Source organism: Saccoglossus kowalevskii, chromosome 15 (genome assembly GCF_978046115.1).
Source record: "Saccoglossus kowalevskii chromosome 15, keSacKowa6.1, whole genome shotgun sequence".
Classification (NCBI taxonomy): domain Eukaryota; kingdom Metazoa; phylum Hemichordata; class Enteropneusta; family Harrimaniidae; genus Saccoglossus; species Saccoglossus kowalevskii.
In genome coordinates, this window is record NC_140655.1 from 21,114,568 (window position 1) to 21,128,848 (window position 14,281).

General features: G+C 37.4%; 1 protein-coding gene across 1 annotated transcript; it reads left to right on the top strand.

Moving 5' to 3' along the window:
• Positions 1 to 1,071: 1,071 nt before the first annotated feature.
• Positions 1,072 to 1,797, top strand: LOC102807067 (uncharacterized). Its single transcript, XM_006819155.1, has one exon. The coding sequence runs from the start codon at positions 1,072 to 1,074 to the stop codon at positions 1,795 to 1,797; it is 726 nt and encodes a 241-aa protein (XP_006819218.1).
• Positions 1,798 to 14,281: the final 12,484 nt, after the last annotated feature.

Consider the following 14,281-nt stretch of genomic DNA (forward strand, 5'->3'; position numbering starts at 1 on the left):
TTGTTTCTCTATACTATAAATATTTTGAGATATTATATAATACTGGCTCGTGGTAACAAAATTATAATTCAGACCTTTGAATATGCGTATAATATGCATATAGACAATATCCCAGAAAACTAACATCTAGGTAAAGACTGATTCTAACTCGATGAATTGTTTCTCTATACTATAAATATTGTGAGATATTATATAATACTGGCTCGTGGACACAACATTATAATTCAGACCTTTGAATATGCGTATAATATGCATATAGACAATATCACAGAAAACTAACATCTAGGTAAAGACTGATTCTAACTCGGTGAATTGTTTCTCTATACTATAAATATTTTGAGATATTATACAATACTGGCTCGTAGACACAACATTATAATTCAGACCTTTGAATATGCGTATAATATGCGTATATTATGCATATATGGACAATATCCCGCAAAACTAACATCTAGGTAAAGACTGATTCTAACTCGATGAACTGTTTCTCTATACTATTAAAATTATATAAATATTTTGAGATATTATATAATACTGGCTCGTAGACACAACATTATAATTCAGACCTTTGAATATGCGTATAATATGCGTATATTATGCTTATAGACAATATCCCAGAAAACTAACATCTAGGTAAAGACTGATTCTAACTCGATGAATTGTTTCTCTATACTATTAAAATTATATAAATATTTTGAGATATTATATAATACTGGCTCGTGGACACAACATTATAATTCAGACCTTTGAATATGCGTATAATATGCATATATTATGCATATAGACAATATCCCAGAAAACTAACATCTAGGTAAAGACTGATTCTAACTCGATGAATTGTTTCTGTATACTATAAATATTTTGAGATATTATATAATACTGGCTCGTAGACACAACATTATAATTCAAACCTTTGAATATGCGTATAATATGCATATATTATGCATATAGATAATATCCCAGAAAACTAACATCTAGGTAAAGACTGATTCTAACTCGATTAATTGTTTCTCTATACTATAAATATTTTGAGATGGGCAGAGAACTGGAGTCCAATGGACGCTAACATCAATGCCAGAGGACCTTGACTTTGCCAATGATGTGGGACTTCTCGCCTGCCGACACATTGACCAGCATGAGAAGGCAAACAGGTTCACACAGGAAAGTTGGGACTCTGAATCAACATCCCAAAGACGAAACACCCAGCCACTCACCGTCAACAACCAGCCCATGGAAGAGGTATTTGAGTTCATCTACTTGGGCAGCAAGATGTCCGTTGATGGAGACAGTGAGGTAGACGTCGATGCGAAGGTGTCCAAGGCTAACAAAGTATTTGGAATGCTCTGGAGTGTCTGGAGGTTCAGAAAGCTGAGCCACATCACTAAGCTACGGTTCTTCAGTGTGCTGCTTTATGGATGCGAGTCTTGGAAGATGACCCAGAGGATCTCCAAGAAATTGGACACCTTCCAAACAAAGTTTCTGAGGCGGATTGAAGGTGTATATTGGCCAAACACCATCAGTAATATGGACTTGTTGGAAAGGACTGAGCAGACAAGACTTTCAGAAGTTGTTAGAGAGGAGATGGCGCTGGTTAGGACATGTGCTAAAAATGCCCTCCCCAGAATGGCCCTTACCTGGAAGCCCCAAGGAAAGAGGAGACGAGGACGACCCAAGAAGACCTGGAGACGTTCATCAGAAAACGAGCTTCGAGACCTAGGCTTCACCTGGGCGACTGCAAAACAGAGGACTCTAGCGACAGCCCCATGTGCTAGCCAGGGTGCTAAGGGTTCTAAGTAGTAAGTAGTATATGTAGTAGTTATAGTGTCTTTAGCAAATCAACAACAAACAAACATGATTATATGTGTGTACTTGAATTAAAAAAAAATAAACTCGAAAATAATGAGCATATTTTTATGAGACTTGTGGGTAAATAGTAATATAGTAAATTGATTCACAATACACATCAAACCGTTGTATTGGAACAGATAGTGTTATAGCAAATGTAGCTGGACATAACGGTATCAAAAAACGCTTACACAGAAGAAAAAGAGTTGGAGGAAATAAAAATAAGCACTTTGAACCTGTAAAGCTAGTAGATCCGCAACGCTTCATTTATTGCACTATTAATATAGGTTTCCTGTTTAACTTGACATAGTACCCGTACTGGGTTTGATACAAATCCTAAGCTAAATATGACCGATATCATACTAAATTTGACCATATCAGAACCACGTCTGACCGTAGCTAGACGGAATACGACCAATACTAATTCAACCGTGAACAATACCAACTGTGAAGTCACCAATTAAAGTTAAAATGAAAACAATCATTCGCCAATTCCAACCGTAAACGAAATTCAACAAATATGACCAATTTTATATCAAATATGTATAATCATTTTATAAAGAACAAAAAATGATACAATTCTTTTCGATAGTCAGAAATGTTCGTAGTGAGACGCTAAATCTGATCAATTCTAAATTCAGGCCAAACGGCGTGAGAAATTTCCATTTGGCCGCTGCGATTCATGGATTCGATTTGTTTCACTCACGGCTGGATTCATCGTCGTACCACAGATTCGCTCGCTTCGACCCCAAAAGCGTTTTGCCTTCTTTCTTCATAGCGTGGTCCAGCATGCATTGCGACACTCGGTTCGTCTTTGGCGCTAAATCACTAGGGACATATGATCGAACAGAAATCCCAAAGATCGGGTCTAACATTTACATATACAATTCCCGTCGTTTGAAATAATAAAATACATAAAGGTTACAAATGCTTTGACCCTAAAATACGAAAACTCTGTAGGACGTGAATATCTGTCGATTAAAGCTCTTTCACACTCCACAAAGTTTGCAAAATGTGGATGTCACAGCGCAATGTTGCAGTGTGACGAACACATGAAGCAACTTCAAATTCAGTTCATGTCTCATTATAAAAAAAAATGTAAACACAAGGACTAAACTAAGATGCTATACTCAATACCAAAAAAATGATTGTAGTACTTTACCTCCAACCGAATAAGGATATTAATTCCCGTAGTGAGGCAAAAGTAATCGCGTAAAAATAAAAACCTATCCTTATCAAAATACAAGGTCACAAGTATACATAAAATCTAATTTAAACTTAAGAGAATGTTCTCCATTTGTCCATCACCTATGGTAATCACCCCAGTCGGATAGTTGGCTCAGGGCATCCCGGTCAGCAATGTATTCCATAAATGTTGTTAAACACCCTAACTCAGTGTCCAAAACCCCAGGTTAATCGAAGCAAACAATAAATCTCTGTTCCACGTTCCCATAAATATAACAGACATAATGTCGTCCAAGGGCAAGGGAAATGTCCTTAAGATCGCAATGCAGCTTACAATTTGTACATCTAGTGGCCGGCAACACACTGGCAATAAGACAATATTTTTGGCACGCATACTGTATTGTCAGAATCCAGAAATGATGTTTCAGCCACAATGCAATGTACTCAAAACTAGATAACTGCTGCCTATAGCAGGAGAATTCTCCGCCGGTCGTAACGCCCATGTCTCAATTGTGAAACATGACAATTAATCACACTTCGATTCCTGGCTGTTATCTGGCTAAATTCCAACAGTAGTCATAATACTACTCTACTATTCTATTCATTTTCCTTCCTGTTCATCCTTGGCTCATAGACAGTCGATCAATCTATTGTTCTGATTACGTCTACAAATAATTAGTACTATAGAGGGGGCAAGGTTTATTTTCGTTCAACGTAATTGCAATATTTTTTTGTTCGTACAACGTAAATTGAAAAAACAAACAAATTACGTAATTCTGTAATCACAGGCTACAGCGTAATCAATCAAATATTTTTTTCGTACACTGTAAAAAATGTGTCATTTTTTTCGGTACGTACAAGAATTTACATCCAAATAAAAACAAGTCGTAAAAAATAAACTAGGGAAATTACATTTTCGAAACTGTAAAACGAATAGATGACAGAATTCACTGCAAAATTCAATTTTCACTGTAAACTGTAAAAACGTATTTTTTTCCTTGTAAATTGTAAAAGCCCGTTTTATTTCCCGTAAAACTGTACCAGCTACCCCCTCCCTTGCCCCCATATATACATTGATTAGTTTTCGTCTTCTTTCTATACATAACATACAGCCATACAGCCATACAAGTCGTCTACTCCCAAATGCAGTCTCTAGCAATTGCCTTGAAAAGGCAAAATAAGTTTAACAAAAGGGTAAATGGTTCATGTTAATATAAACGCTTATTTCTCAGTACTAACTATGCCATGACATCTAAAAATCTGACAAGCGTAGTGAATCAAATATGTACCATTTACTATTAATTGAACTTTGGCTCTAAGTGAACCCCCCCCCCAATTCTCTAAGTACCCTGGGGCCCCTCAAGACTTGAGCTAAAAACAACTGTTGGGGTGGTTGCGTCATGTGCCTTCCAAAAGTATGACCATGTGGCCATACCCCTATCCCTAATCTACCAACTACCATTCTCATAAATTAACAAGGTACTATTTATCTTCAAACTTGGTGGTCCCACAAATCCTTGATTTTTTTGTAATTTAAGAATATTTATATATATACTTTTATGGGCCGATGGACTTGAACTTGTAAATAAAGATCATATATATAAATCCTTGCCACTAACATCTCGACCTTCCATCATATCCATTTGGTGGGTTTTAAATACTTCAAAATTTTCTAAGAATCAGCCGACAATTTCTGTTCAATTCGTTTTCTGAAGTGTCTGAACTTGAATCATCAGATTGTAACATAATGTCCTGTAGCTCTCTTTTGGTTATCAAGCTCATAAATCTGTATAGCAGTATTGTTATGTGATTACCCAACTTGACAGTTTCGACCATACACTCATCATGTGACTAGCTCTTCGCCATGGGAATCATTTGAACTCAAGGTTTTGTCTGTCACTGTCAACTTTTTTTCCTATCGCTAGGTGTAAATGCTAGACTGTTATTTATCTACGGTAGAGCCAATTACTCCCCTGCCTCAGTCTCGGTCATCGGATATTCTCTGAAGAACTTTAACGTCAACTTAATTATTATTTTCTTCTCAGATTAGGTTTTGCACTCCCTTTCTGGCTAGATTTTTGAATCACGTCTTTCTGTTCGTTGCAACCTTCATCAAGGTACATCTTTAACAGATATTGATATTTATTATCTTGAACAGGCAAGCTTTGCTTGATGCAGGTGTTCTTTCTATCTATCTATTGACAATCTCTTTTTCCTCGGACTGGTTTGTTATTGGTATCGTCGTGGCAAATTTGGTAAAATAAGTCAGTGATAACAACACATTCTTAACTCTGTTTGTTTCTTCAAGTGATAGAAAATCCATTGCCGTCCATTCAAATGGTCTTTACACCAGCTGGATTTTTCCATGTATTTATGTGCTGCTTTACGTCATCAAATAGTAGCTCGCTCTAATAGTGACTATAACATGGCCTTGTCCCATATTCTCGTGGTGCCCAACCAACACAGTACGTTTGTTAAATGACGATGGTATAAATTGGTAACATTTCTCTTCATCATATTTTTGACAAACTCGGTATAGTATATCTCTGTGGCATATCCGATGCCATGCTTACAAAAAATATCTTCTGATCTAATGTTTACCATTCGCAATCAAATTCATTACTCTCCATAATGCTATAATATTTCCTTGTGCTCTTTTCCAGGTCTTTCCAGATCTTTTCCAGACATTCCACATGTTACTTGAAAGTCATCAAAAATACGGCTTATTGTAATCGAAGAAACGAAACGAAACGAAACGGTATGACAAACATAATAAAAAAAAATAATTGCAATCAGAGAAAATGGGTTTGGTTTTATATGCACAATATTTACAAACTATTTGCCGAAAATAACAATATTTCAATTAGTAACTGGTTCGTTTCACTAAATACAGATATAAACAGAAATCTGTAATCAGCGAAACAAGTGTCCTACATGTATATTACAGCCAAAACAAAGTCAACTTGGACTTTCAGTTGTGAGACATGACAAAACAAACGCTGCCAGTGATAGATTTCGAGAATAAAGAAAAAAAAAAAACGCAATCATAGGCGCCGACCACGCGCGTTGGAAATAAATAGCCACGCTGTGACACAGTCTTACCAGCCTCTAGGCTATTTACCAACGCACTTATATTTAAGGCAAGAAAATGTAAATCAGGCTTGTAATTACTAATAAATCAACTCGAACGCAACATTGATCACTGTAAAAGTGGATAAACTAGCACTCAAATTCAAACGTAAAACTCGATGTTTAGAAAGACAAAAAAACTAACATATAAATATTACAAACAAGAGTGCAATAAAAGTTAGCAGCAAAGGACGATAATGTGCATGTGGGAAAGCGATGAATATCGACTTATGGGAGCTCTAATTCGTAAACTCAAGGAAAATTATATGCTAATGTCGGAAAATTTGTCATTTCAAATAATTGTCTGCGATTTTGTGAACATGATGACGTGAAACAAGGAAAAGAGCTCGTGGACCATCAAGGAAACTTAGCGATTGCGAAGTTAGATAAATACAGCTGTTGAAAATATGAGCAGATTCACGTGGATGATGTATCATTTCCAACTATTACCAACAACACTACGATAAAGACTTTCCGTTTTCGACATTGTGAAATTATTTTGTTGTTATGCAGAGAAATACAGTATTTTTTACCGAGTAAAATATTTATTAAAGTTATCGTTCATACATGAGTTGTCGAACACACTACATAGTTTGTAATTTCATTCAGCTTCTTCTAGTCATAATTCAAGTCAAATAAAAGGCACAAATATAGATAATATAGCAAATTATCTTTTTTTCTGTAATATTTTAGTGTAAGCATTTCGTTAGGAATTATTCTTAATATAAATTTCTGAATTATCTTGTCGAAAACGGAAAGTCTTTATTTTAGTGTTCATGTTCAACATTGTAAAATCTCGACTTCCTGAAAAATGCACATGGAAACGGATGACAACACCAGCGCTGGAAAGATTTTCGAAGAGTAATTTTAATCTACACTCAAGGCTATCTTGAAGAACTGCAGGAAATTGGCCCTTACTGAATCATATTTATGGATTAATCGGGATTCAGCTACCCTAGTATTTGTAACAGCGTATATGGATATGCGCATATTGGTTCTAGAGTTGGCGAAATTTAAAGATACGCAAAAAAAAAACGAACTTTCTCGTTTAGCTAATTAACATGGGTTTTTTCATGCAAACATCGTCGAGGGTTCTCCCGACACGGATTCTTTTTAACATGTTTCCATGACACAGCAGACTCGTCTTCGTTGATAATTCATCATAATCGTGGTGGTGAACTGTTTACCTGATCATATGGATATTCAATTCATATTTACCCCCAACTTATTCGAATATTCTTTTGGAAATTTGAGACATTGTTCAAAAAATCCTGTACATGAATATGTCTGATGACAACTAATAATACGCAATACTCCAGCCAGTACTAAAACTTATTGCTGATACTAATCACGTTTTGTATCGCAATGTTGGATAGTTGAACGTGTAGTAGACGGGCTTCATATTACTGTCCTTATGTAATGTCTTCCGTCTAAGCCACATAATTGCCGCAGTCAGCTTCATTGAATGTTTAGTTTGATGATTGATAAACATATATTCACAATGAGACTGTTGCTTTCTTGTTGTGTAACACAAACATGATTTAAACTTCCCCTCCGGTGTTTCTTTTTCTTTGCCAACGTATTCAATATACGGAAATGGCACTCGTGTGTGCGTTTGCGTGAGTCAAAGAAGCTGGTGAGACTGTGTCGTAACGTGTTCCATTTATTTCCGACGCGCTTGGTCGGCGGCTTTGATTGCGATTATTTTTTTTCCATTCTCGAAATCTATCAATGGCAGGGTTTGTTTTGTTACGTCTAACAACTGAAAGGCCAAGCTGACTTTGTTTTGGCTGTAGTATACGTGTAGAACACTTGTTTCGCTGATTTCTGAGCAATTTACTAATTAAAATATTGTTATGTTCGGCAAATATTTTATGTAGTTATATACACGACTGATGGGTGAATATACTGGCCAAGTTTCGTCAGACAGTTGTGAATACTGTACGTGTAGGACACTTGTTTTGCTGATTACAGATTTCTGATTATCTGTAATTAGCGAAACGAGCCGTTTACTAATTCAAATATTGTTATTTTCGGCAAATGTTTTATGAAATTATATACACGACTGAAAGGTGAATATACTGGCCAAGGTTTGTCCGACAGTTGTCCATACTGTACGTATATGACACTTGTTTCGCTGATTACAGATTTCTGATTATCTTTAGTTAGCGAAAAGAGCCTTAAATATTGTTTTTTTCGCCAAATATTTTGTAAATATTGTGCGAAAAAACCCATTTTCTCTGATTACAGTTTATTTTTTATTATGTCTGTAATCCCATTTCGTTTCGTTTCGTTTCTTCGATTACAATAAGCCCCAAAATACTATAATGTCATCATAATAGGCCTGGCAGATGTTCATGGTTTTCCGTCCCAGTGATTTCCCTAACGCGTTTGATAAGTTGCTCCAGCATTTTTCAAGCCAAATGGGATTGCTGTATATTCAGAAAATCCGAACGGCAACCGAATGCAGACTTTTCAAAGTCTTGTTCGTGCATAATTATCCGCCATAAACTCGCTTTCAAATTACGCGGTCTTACACGCCCCAAATCAGTGTCTTTAAAAACGCTTAATGGTTACATTGTAACACATGTGCCTGTTCAGCATCAGTCAGCGAACCTGTAATATCAAATATAAACCCTTCAACCATCAGTGTCATCTTATCAGGTGTTTCATATTTTACAGGGTTTTCAGTCTTCTCTTCATAAAGTTTAGCCACTATTCACTTTATGGCTCTTGCCCTTCCTTCTATATTCGTACAGACGTACAGTCAAACATCAAGGTCAGTGTAGGTATCGATGAGTATGGGCAATATTAAACGGGGGTACAAAATGTCTATCGGGTAGTATCTCTTGCTTACCTATGGCGTATCTATTGCGTACAGGGACCATAAGGGATGCTACCAGATACATCTAACATTTATTGCAGGGCAAGGTGGACGTGTTCCAAGAAACTGAGCCAACGCCCATAGCAACGGGAAGGAGAACACTATTTTAAGAAAAATAAGCACATTGGTATACTGAGTAGAAAAGGGTTTTTGGTATTTTAAGCAGTGAAGTCTTAAAGCTTGTGTGGTTCTGGCTTCTGAGTGTCACTGTCAACATATGATGGGGGGGGAGGAGTTGCAATTTTAGTTTGGTTGAGCAAAGCGAAATACAACGAAAATGTCTTTCCTTTGTTTATGTTTTGCCAGTAGTACATGGTTGTGCTACTATGCAAATGAGCACCTTGGATGTGGGTATAAAAGGCAGTACGAGGCATGATGTCTTCACTCGGGGTCTGACAGCAGCACTAACTTTTTTTTATTCTGTTGTTTTCCCCAGCTTTGAGCAGTATGCAGGACAGCTTCAGCAGCCAACATTCCAAAGCTTCCACTGATGCGCCACTAACGCAGGTACGACCCAATACATCGGATGGCATCCCAACCCAACAGACCATGCAAGATCTCCAACGTACATTGGTATATGCCATACGCCAGAGCTGTGACCAGCTCCGTAACCAGGTGCACCAAGACATAGACTTATTAAAAAGGGAGATGAGTGAACATCAGGAGGAATCCCAGGAGCGCATAGTGAAGCGAGTCAAGGCTGCAGACACATTTACCTATAAGAAAAAGGGGACTTTGGACCAGGCTAACAAAATGTTAACTGCTGGCTTCGAACCCTCAATCAACAATTCCGCAGACACAGTATAAATTCCACAACACAACACAACAGAAGATATCCGTCTGTTGCCTGAATTGTTTTCGTAATATAGGGAACGCCATCGACACTTTAACAAAACGTACCTTGACTTGGGTCTTGTTTATCTCTTGTCACAATCTGGAAACTGTTGAACAAATTGCGCGTCGTCTAGTTTAAGACGCAAGTTATTTTGTTATTTATTCATTCAGTTTTGTATGGTGGAGTTTTGTGAGGTTTATTATTTTTTCGCGACGTTCTTTGTTTACTTGTTTACGGTTTGAGATATTTCAGTTTATTTGATTCACGGTAGCTGTGGCTGCCGTTGGCGAGCAACCGAAACTTTGCTGCGTTCCCGCGCTTTGTTTAGCCTCGTTCATTTGTCAGCGTGCTATGTACACGTGAAAGACGTCTTCTTCCGAATTTTACTATAGGTCATACTAAAAGGTACTGTAGTTTTGTTGTTTAAATTTGTTCCTGATTCTTTTAGTGCTTCCACTCGTTTATTTATCTCACGGCAGTTTTTGGTGTTGTGCGCGCTCTGTACGAGGATTGGGACAGTCGCCATTTTTCGCTTTCGCTGGAAGTGAAACGCTCGTTTCACTGCATCTAGTTTTCGTCTTTTTCGCTGCCCAAGTATCGTTTATGCTGTCCTGCCAACGAGTTAGGTAACGTTTGAGGAGTTACTAGAGAATTATTTGAGAAGACTTTTGTTATGTTTAGACTTATTTTGGAAGTCTTATCAATTTAGTTGATTTATCGTTGGCGTAGTTTACATGCCGAGTCGCCGTCAGTCGTGTAGTTGAGTTGACACTCGTGTAGTTGAGTTGACACTCATCTAAAATTCTAAGTCGTTTTCTATACGATTATGCAAGTCATATTCCATGTACAGTTTGTATTCTATTCGTATAATCTCAGATTCATGTACAACTTTATCTATATTTTGTGAGTACATGTACATGTACTAGGTGGCGCACTATGCTGTATATCATCGCGTATCTATTTGCATAGTAGCTCTGGTACTTATTACAATACGAATACGCAAGTCCATGTTATTATTTTCTGAACGTACACTCTTGTATTTCACAGTTTTGACGATGTTACAATCTTCCCAATATTGTTCGTCATAAATAAAGTGAAGGTTACATCAGTATTTTGCGTTGGTTACTGGGGCAGCTACAGTCAAAACTCAACAGTCAACAATTTCTGGTCGAAACTATAGTCATTGCTGTGAGGTCAAAGAAAGGAATTGCCTGCACTATCCACTGCATCGTGTCATATACTAAGCTGAACGTCCAGATGTCACTCGGATAGACTTCGCTACTATAAAGACAATCAGTGGACACTCGAAAGCACTGTATACAGCAGATGGAGGATACAGCTATTCTACAGAATACCGTTGACAACAGAAGATTGTTACTTATAGACACAAGATTGCAAGATCCAGTACATTTGAACATTGTATGAAACATATATGTTGTATATAACGTTTGAAATTTATGTACACAAGCAGACAGTGAATGTCATTGATTTAACTAAGTATCAAACTTGAACTGTGTTGGACATTGAGTTACTTGCTTAAATTCAGTATAGCTCTCAGGTGTCACCACCAATGAGAATTGTGATATAGAATAAGACTCAATCTGCATACTGAGGATACTCCGCATTTATAATTCAAATATTTGTTGAACTTGGTGTAATTTTAGTGTCATATTTAGGATCTGTGCTATTAGCAGGCTTGACATCTGTACTTGGCTTACCCTTGCGCTCTGTGCTTTTCCGTTGTAGTCGCGATTGTTTGTTTACCACACTCCCAGCCAAATAGTGAGCGTATCTGCCTTTTCATATCGATTGTTAAGTTAGTGTTTAGTCAATTTTGATTCAATTTAACCATACAGTTTAATAGTCTCTTTTCAGATATGGCTGATGAGGCCATCACACCAACGGACATTAGTCCACATGACAATGAAGTGCCACCAGAGGCACAGATGGGATTGGGTGGAATTCCTGTTGAAAGTCAAACTGAGGAAGAAACAAGTCAACTGCGGAGGTCAGAAAGAACACGGAAACTTACAGAAAAAGCAATACAGTATAGAAGTGAAGTACTAACAGGTAAATTCTTTGAAAATCATTTTGATCTAATAACCATTATAGATAATGCACAGAAACTTGTAACTGAGCCAACCATAGACGAAGAGAAATTGGCAGCAGTCAAATTGGATATTGAAAACTGTTTAAAAGTATTGCAAGATGTGGTTGAAGAGCATCTTTGTGTCCTGCTAGGCGAAGAGAGTACAGTGTTGGGAAAGGCGCTCGACAAGATTTCTGAAAGCTCCAGACAGGCCATCAATCAACTTGATAAAGCTCAAATAGATTTTAACAACAACAAAGACCTCATGTCAAGGTTGCATATCAAGCATGAGGGATCAAAAGCATCTTCAGTCTCCAGATATTCCAAAGCTTCAAGCAGTTCATACCGACGTCGAGAAGCCGCAGCAGAGGCAGCTGCCTTGAAAATTAAGTTGGAAACCCAAATATTCCTTAACAAGAAACAAGAAATGATAGAACAAATTGAGTTTGAAGAAAACCAAAGAAGTTTGGAAGGAAAACGAAGGAGTTTACAAACTGAAAGGAAAATGTCTAATTTGAGACGGGAATTAGAAGTACAGAAACTAGCTGCCGAGTTGAAGGCAGAAGAAGCAAGACTGAAAGTGTATGGCGATGAAGGAGATGACTCTAATTCGATTCGCAGCACATCTCAACTGTCAAAGAAAGTGCCTGATCTTGAGCACTTGTTCACAAGTCCAACTGTAAAGAAGGAAAACGTACCTCCTGAGAAATGTGCTCCTCCAACACCATACACCAAGAACATGAACACATACACTCAAGCTTACCTACCATCTTCAGAGTTGACAGCAGAAATGTTTGCCCGGACAATTGCTATGAGCCTTCTACCTACTCCTGAACCCCAAGGATATCGTCATTTACCACCTTAATTGGAAGTAGAGGCATTCCACAGGGTGAGAAAATTCATTACCTGAAACGTTATTTAGGAGGCCAGGCAAGGGAAGCCAAAATGCCTTTGAGGAAGCAAAATGTGTTCTTGAAAAGAGATTTGGCAATTCCTTCATCATTGCGGAAGCCTTCAGATCAAAGCTTGATTTGTGGCGAAAGATTCAAACCAGGGACAAAACAGGTTTACGAAGATATGCAGACTTTTTACAACAGTGTGTTGTGGCTGCTACTGAAATTCGAGAACTCCATATACTTGATGACATGAGAGAGAACAGGAGATTAGTATCTAAACAAACAGAATGGTTAGGTCATAGGTGGAATCGTCTTATTGCTAGAAACAAAAGAGAGCGTGGATGTTACCCGTTGTTTCGAGACTTCGCTACCTTTGTTATGGAAGAGTCAGAAATATTAAATGATCCTGTCGTAGTCTTTGAACCAAATCAATTTAATGCAATGGAACCAGATGGTACCGTTAAAATCCTATTATAAACCGCGATTTATATTACAATGTATCAAATAAAAAATTGGGATCAATTGCTCAAGTTCGGGGTGTGGTTTATATTAAGGACATATTGCAATCACTAAATGGGCGTGGTCATTTTTTTCCCACCTCACTCGCACAAAACAAACAATACACCGTACAATCTTTTGAATATAAGCGTAACTCCAATTAAGATGTCAGGGAAGAGTGATAAGCCTCACGTCACAAAAAAAACTGTTCACATGAAAAAAAAATACTCGGTATATTTAATGTAATATGCATTTTTTTTTCTTCGTAACGGAAAGTATATTCTGACAGAAGTTTCAAATAAAAACAAACATTAATGCATTGCTTAGTAGAAAATGATCATGGTACGGCACTATAAAAGTACGGTACCGTGGGTACGGTAACGCAATTCGGCCATGCTTCGGCTTACTTGTTTTCGAACTGTAGAAATTGTCGATTATTACTCAGTAGTGATTATAACAATGCACGAAAAATAAATTCATTGAATTGTTATTAAATGCAAGTAAAATTCAACTTAGTTTCACCGTAAGCGAATTATTTCGGTCACATGTAAACGATCAATGCGACATCCGCCACGTAGTTTGAATGCACACGAGACATTACTTGACCAGGTAGGTCAAGTCGCTAATTAACCAATCAAAATGCTGGATGGTGCCCACGTGTTCAAATTACCTTAGTTCATTTAAATATGTTAATGACAGGTCACCGACTTCATGGTGAACGAAACCCGGAAGCGATTTACCGATAATGTAGTGCGATCTTTTGGCTTTGATTTCCATGGGAAAACGACATGACTTTTTTTTAAATCAAGAAATTAGTTGTTTTCGAAAGATAAACTGAGCATTGAAAAAGAATTTAACAGTTTTTCGGTGAGAACAGCTCATTGTCGAAAACTTGCGACACACGGACGTATTCATAAGGA

What these genes read in the sequence shown, in the direction of transcription:
- LOC102807067 (XM_006819155.1), top strand. Translation starts at nt 1,072, where the DNA reads ATGCCAGAGGACCTTGACTTTGCCAATGATGTGGGACTTCTCGCCTGC.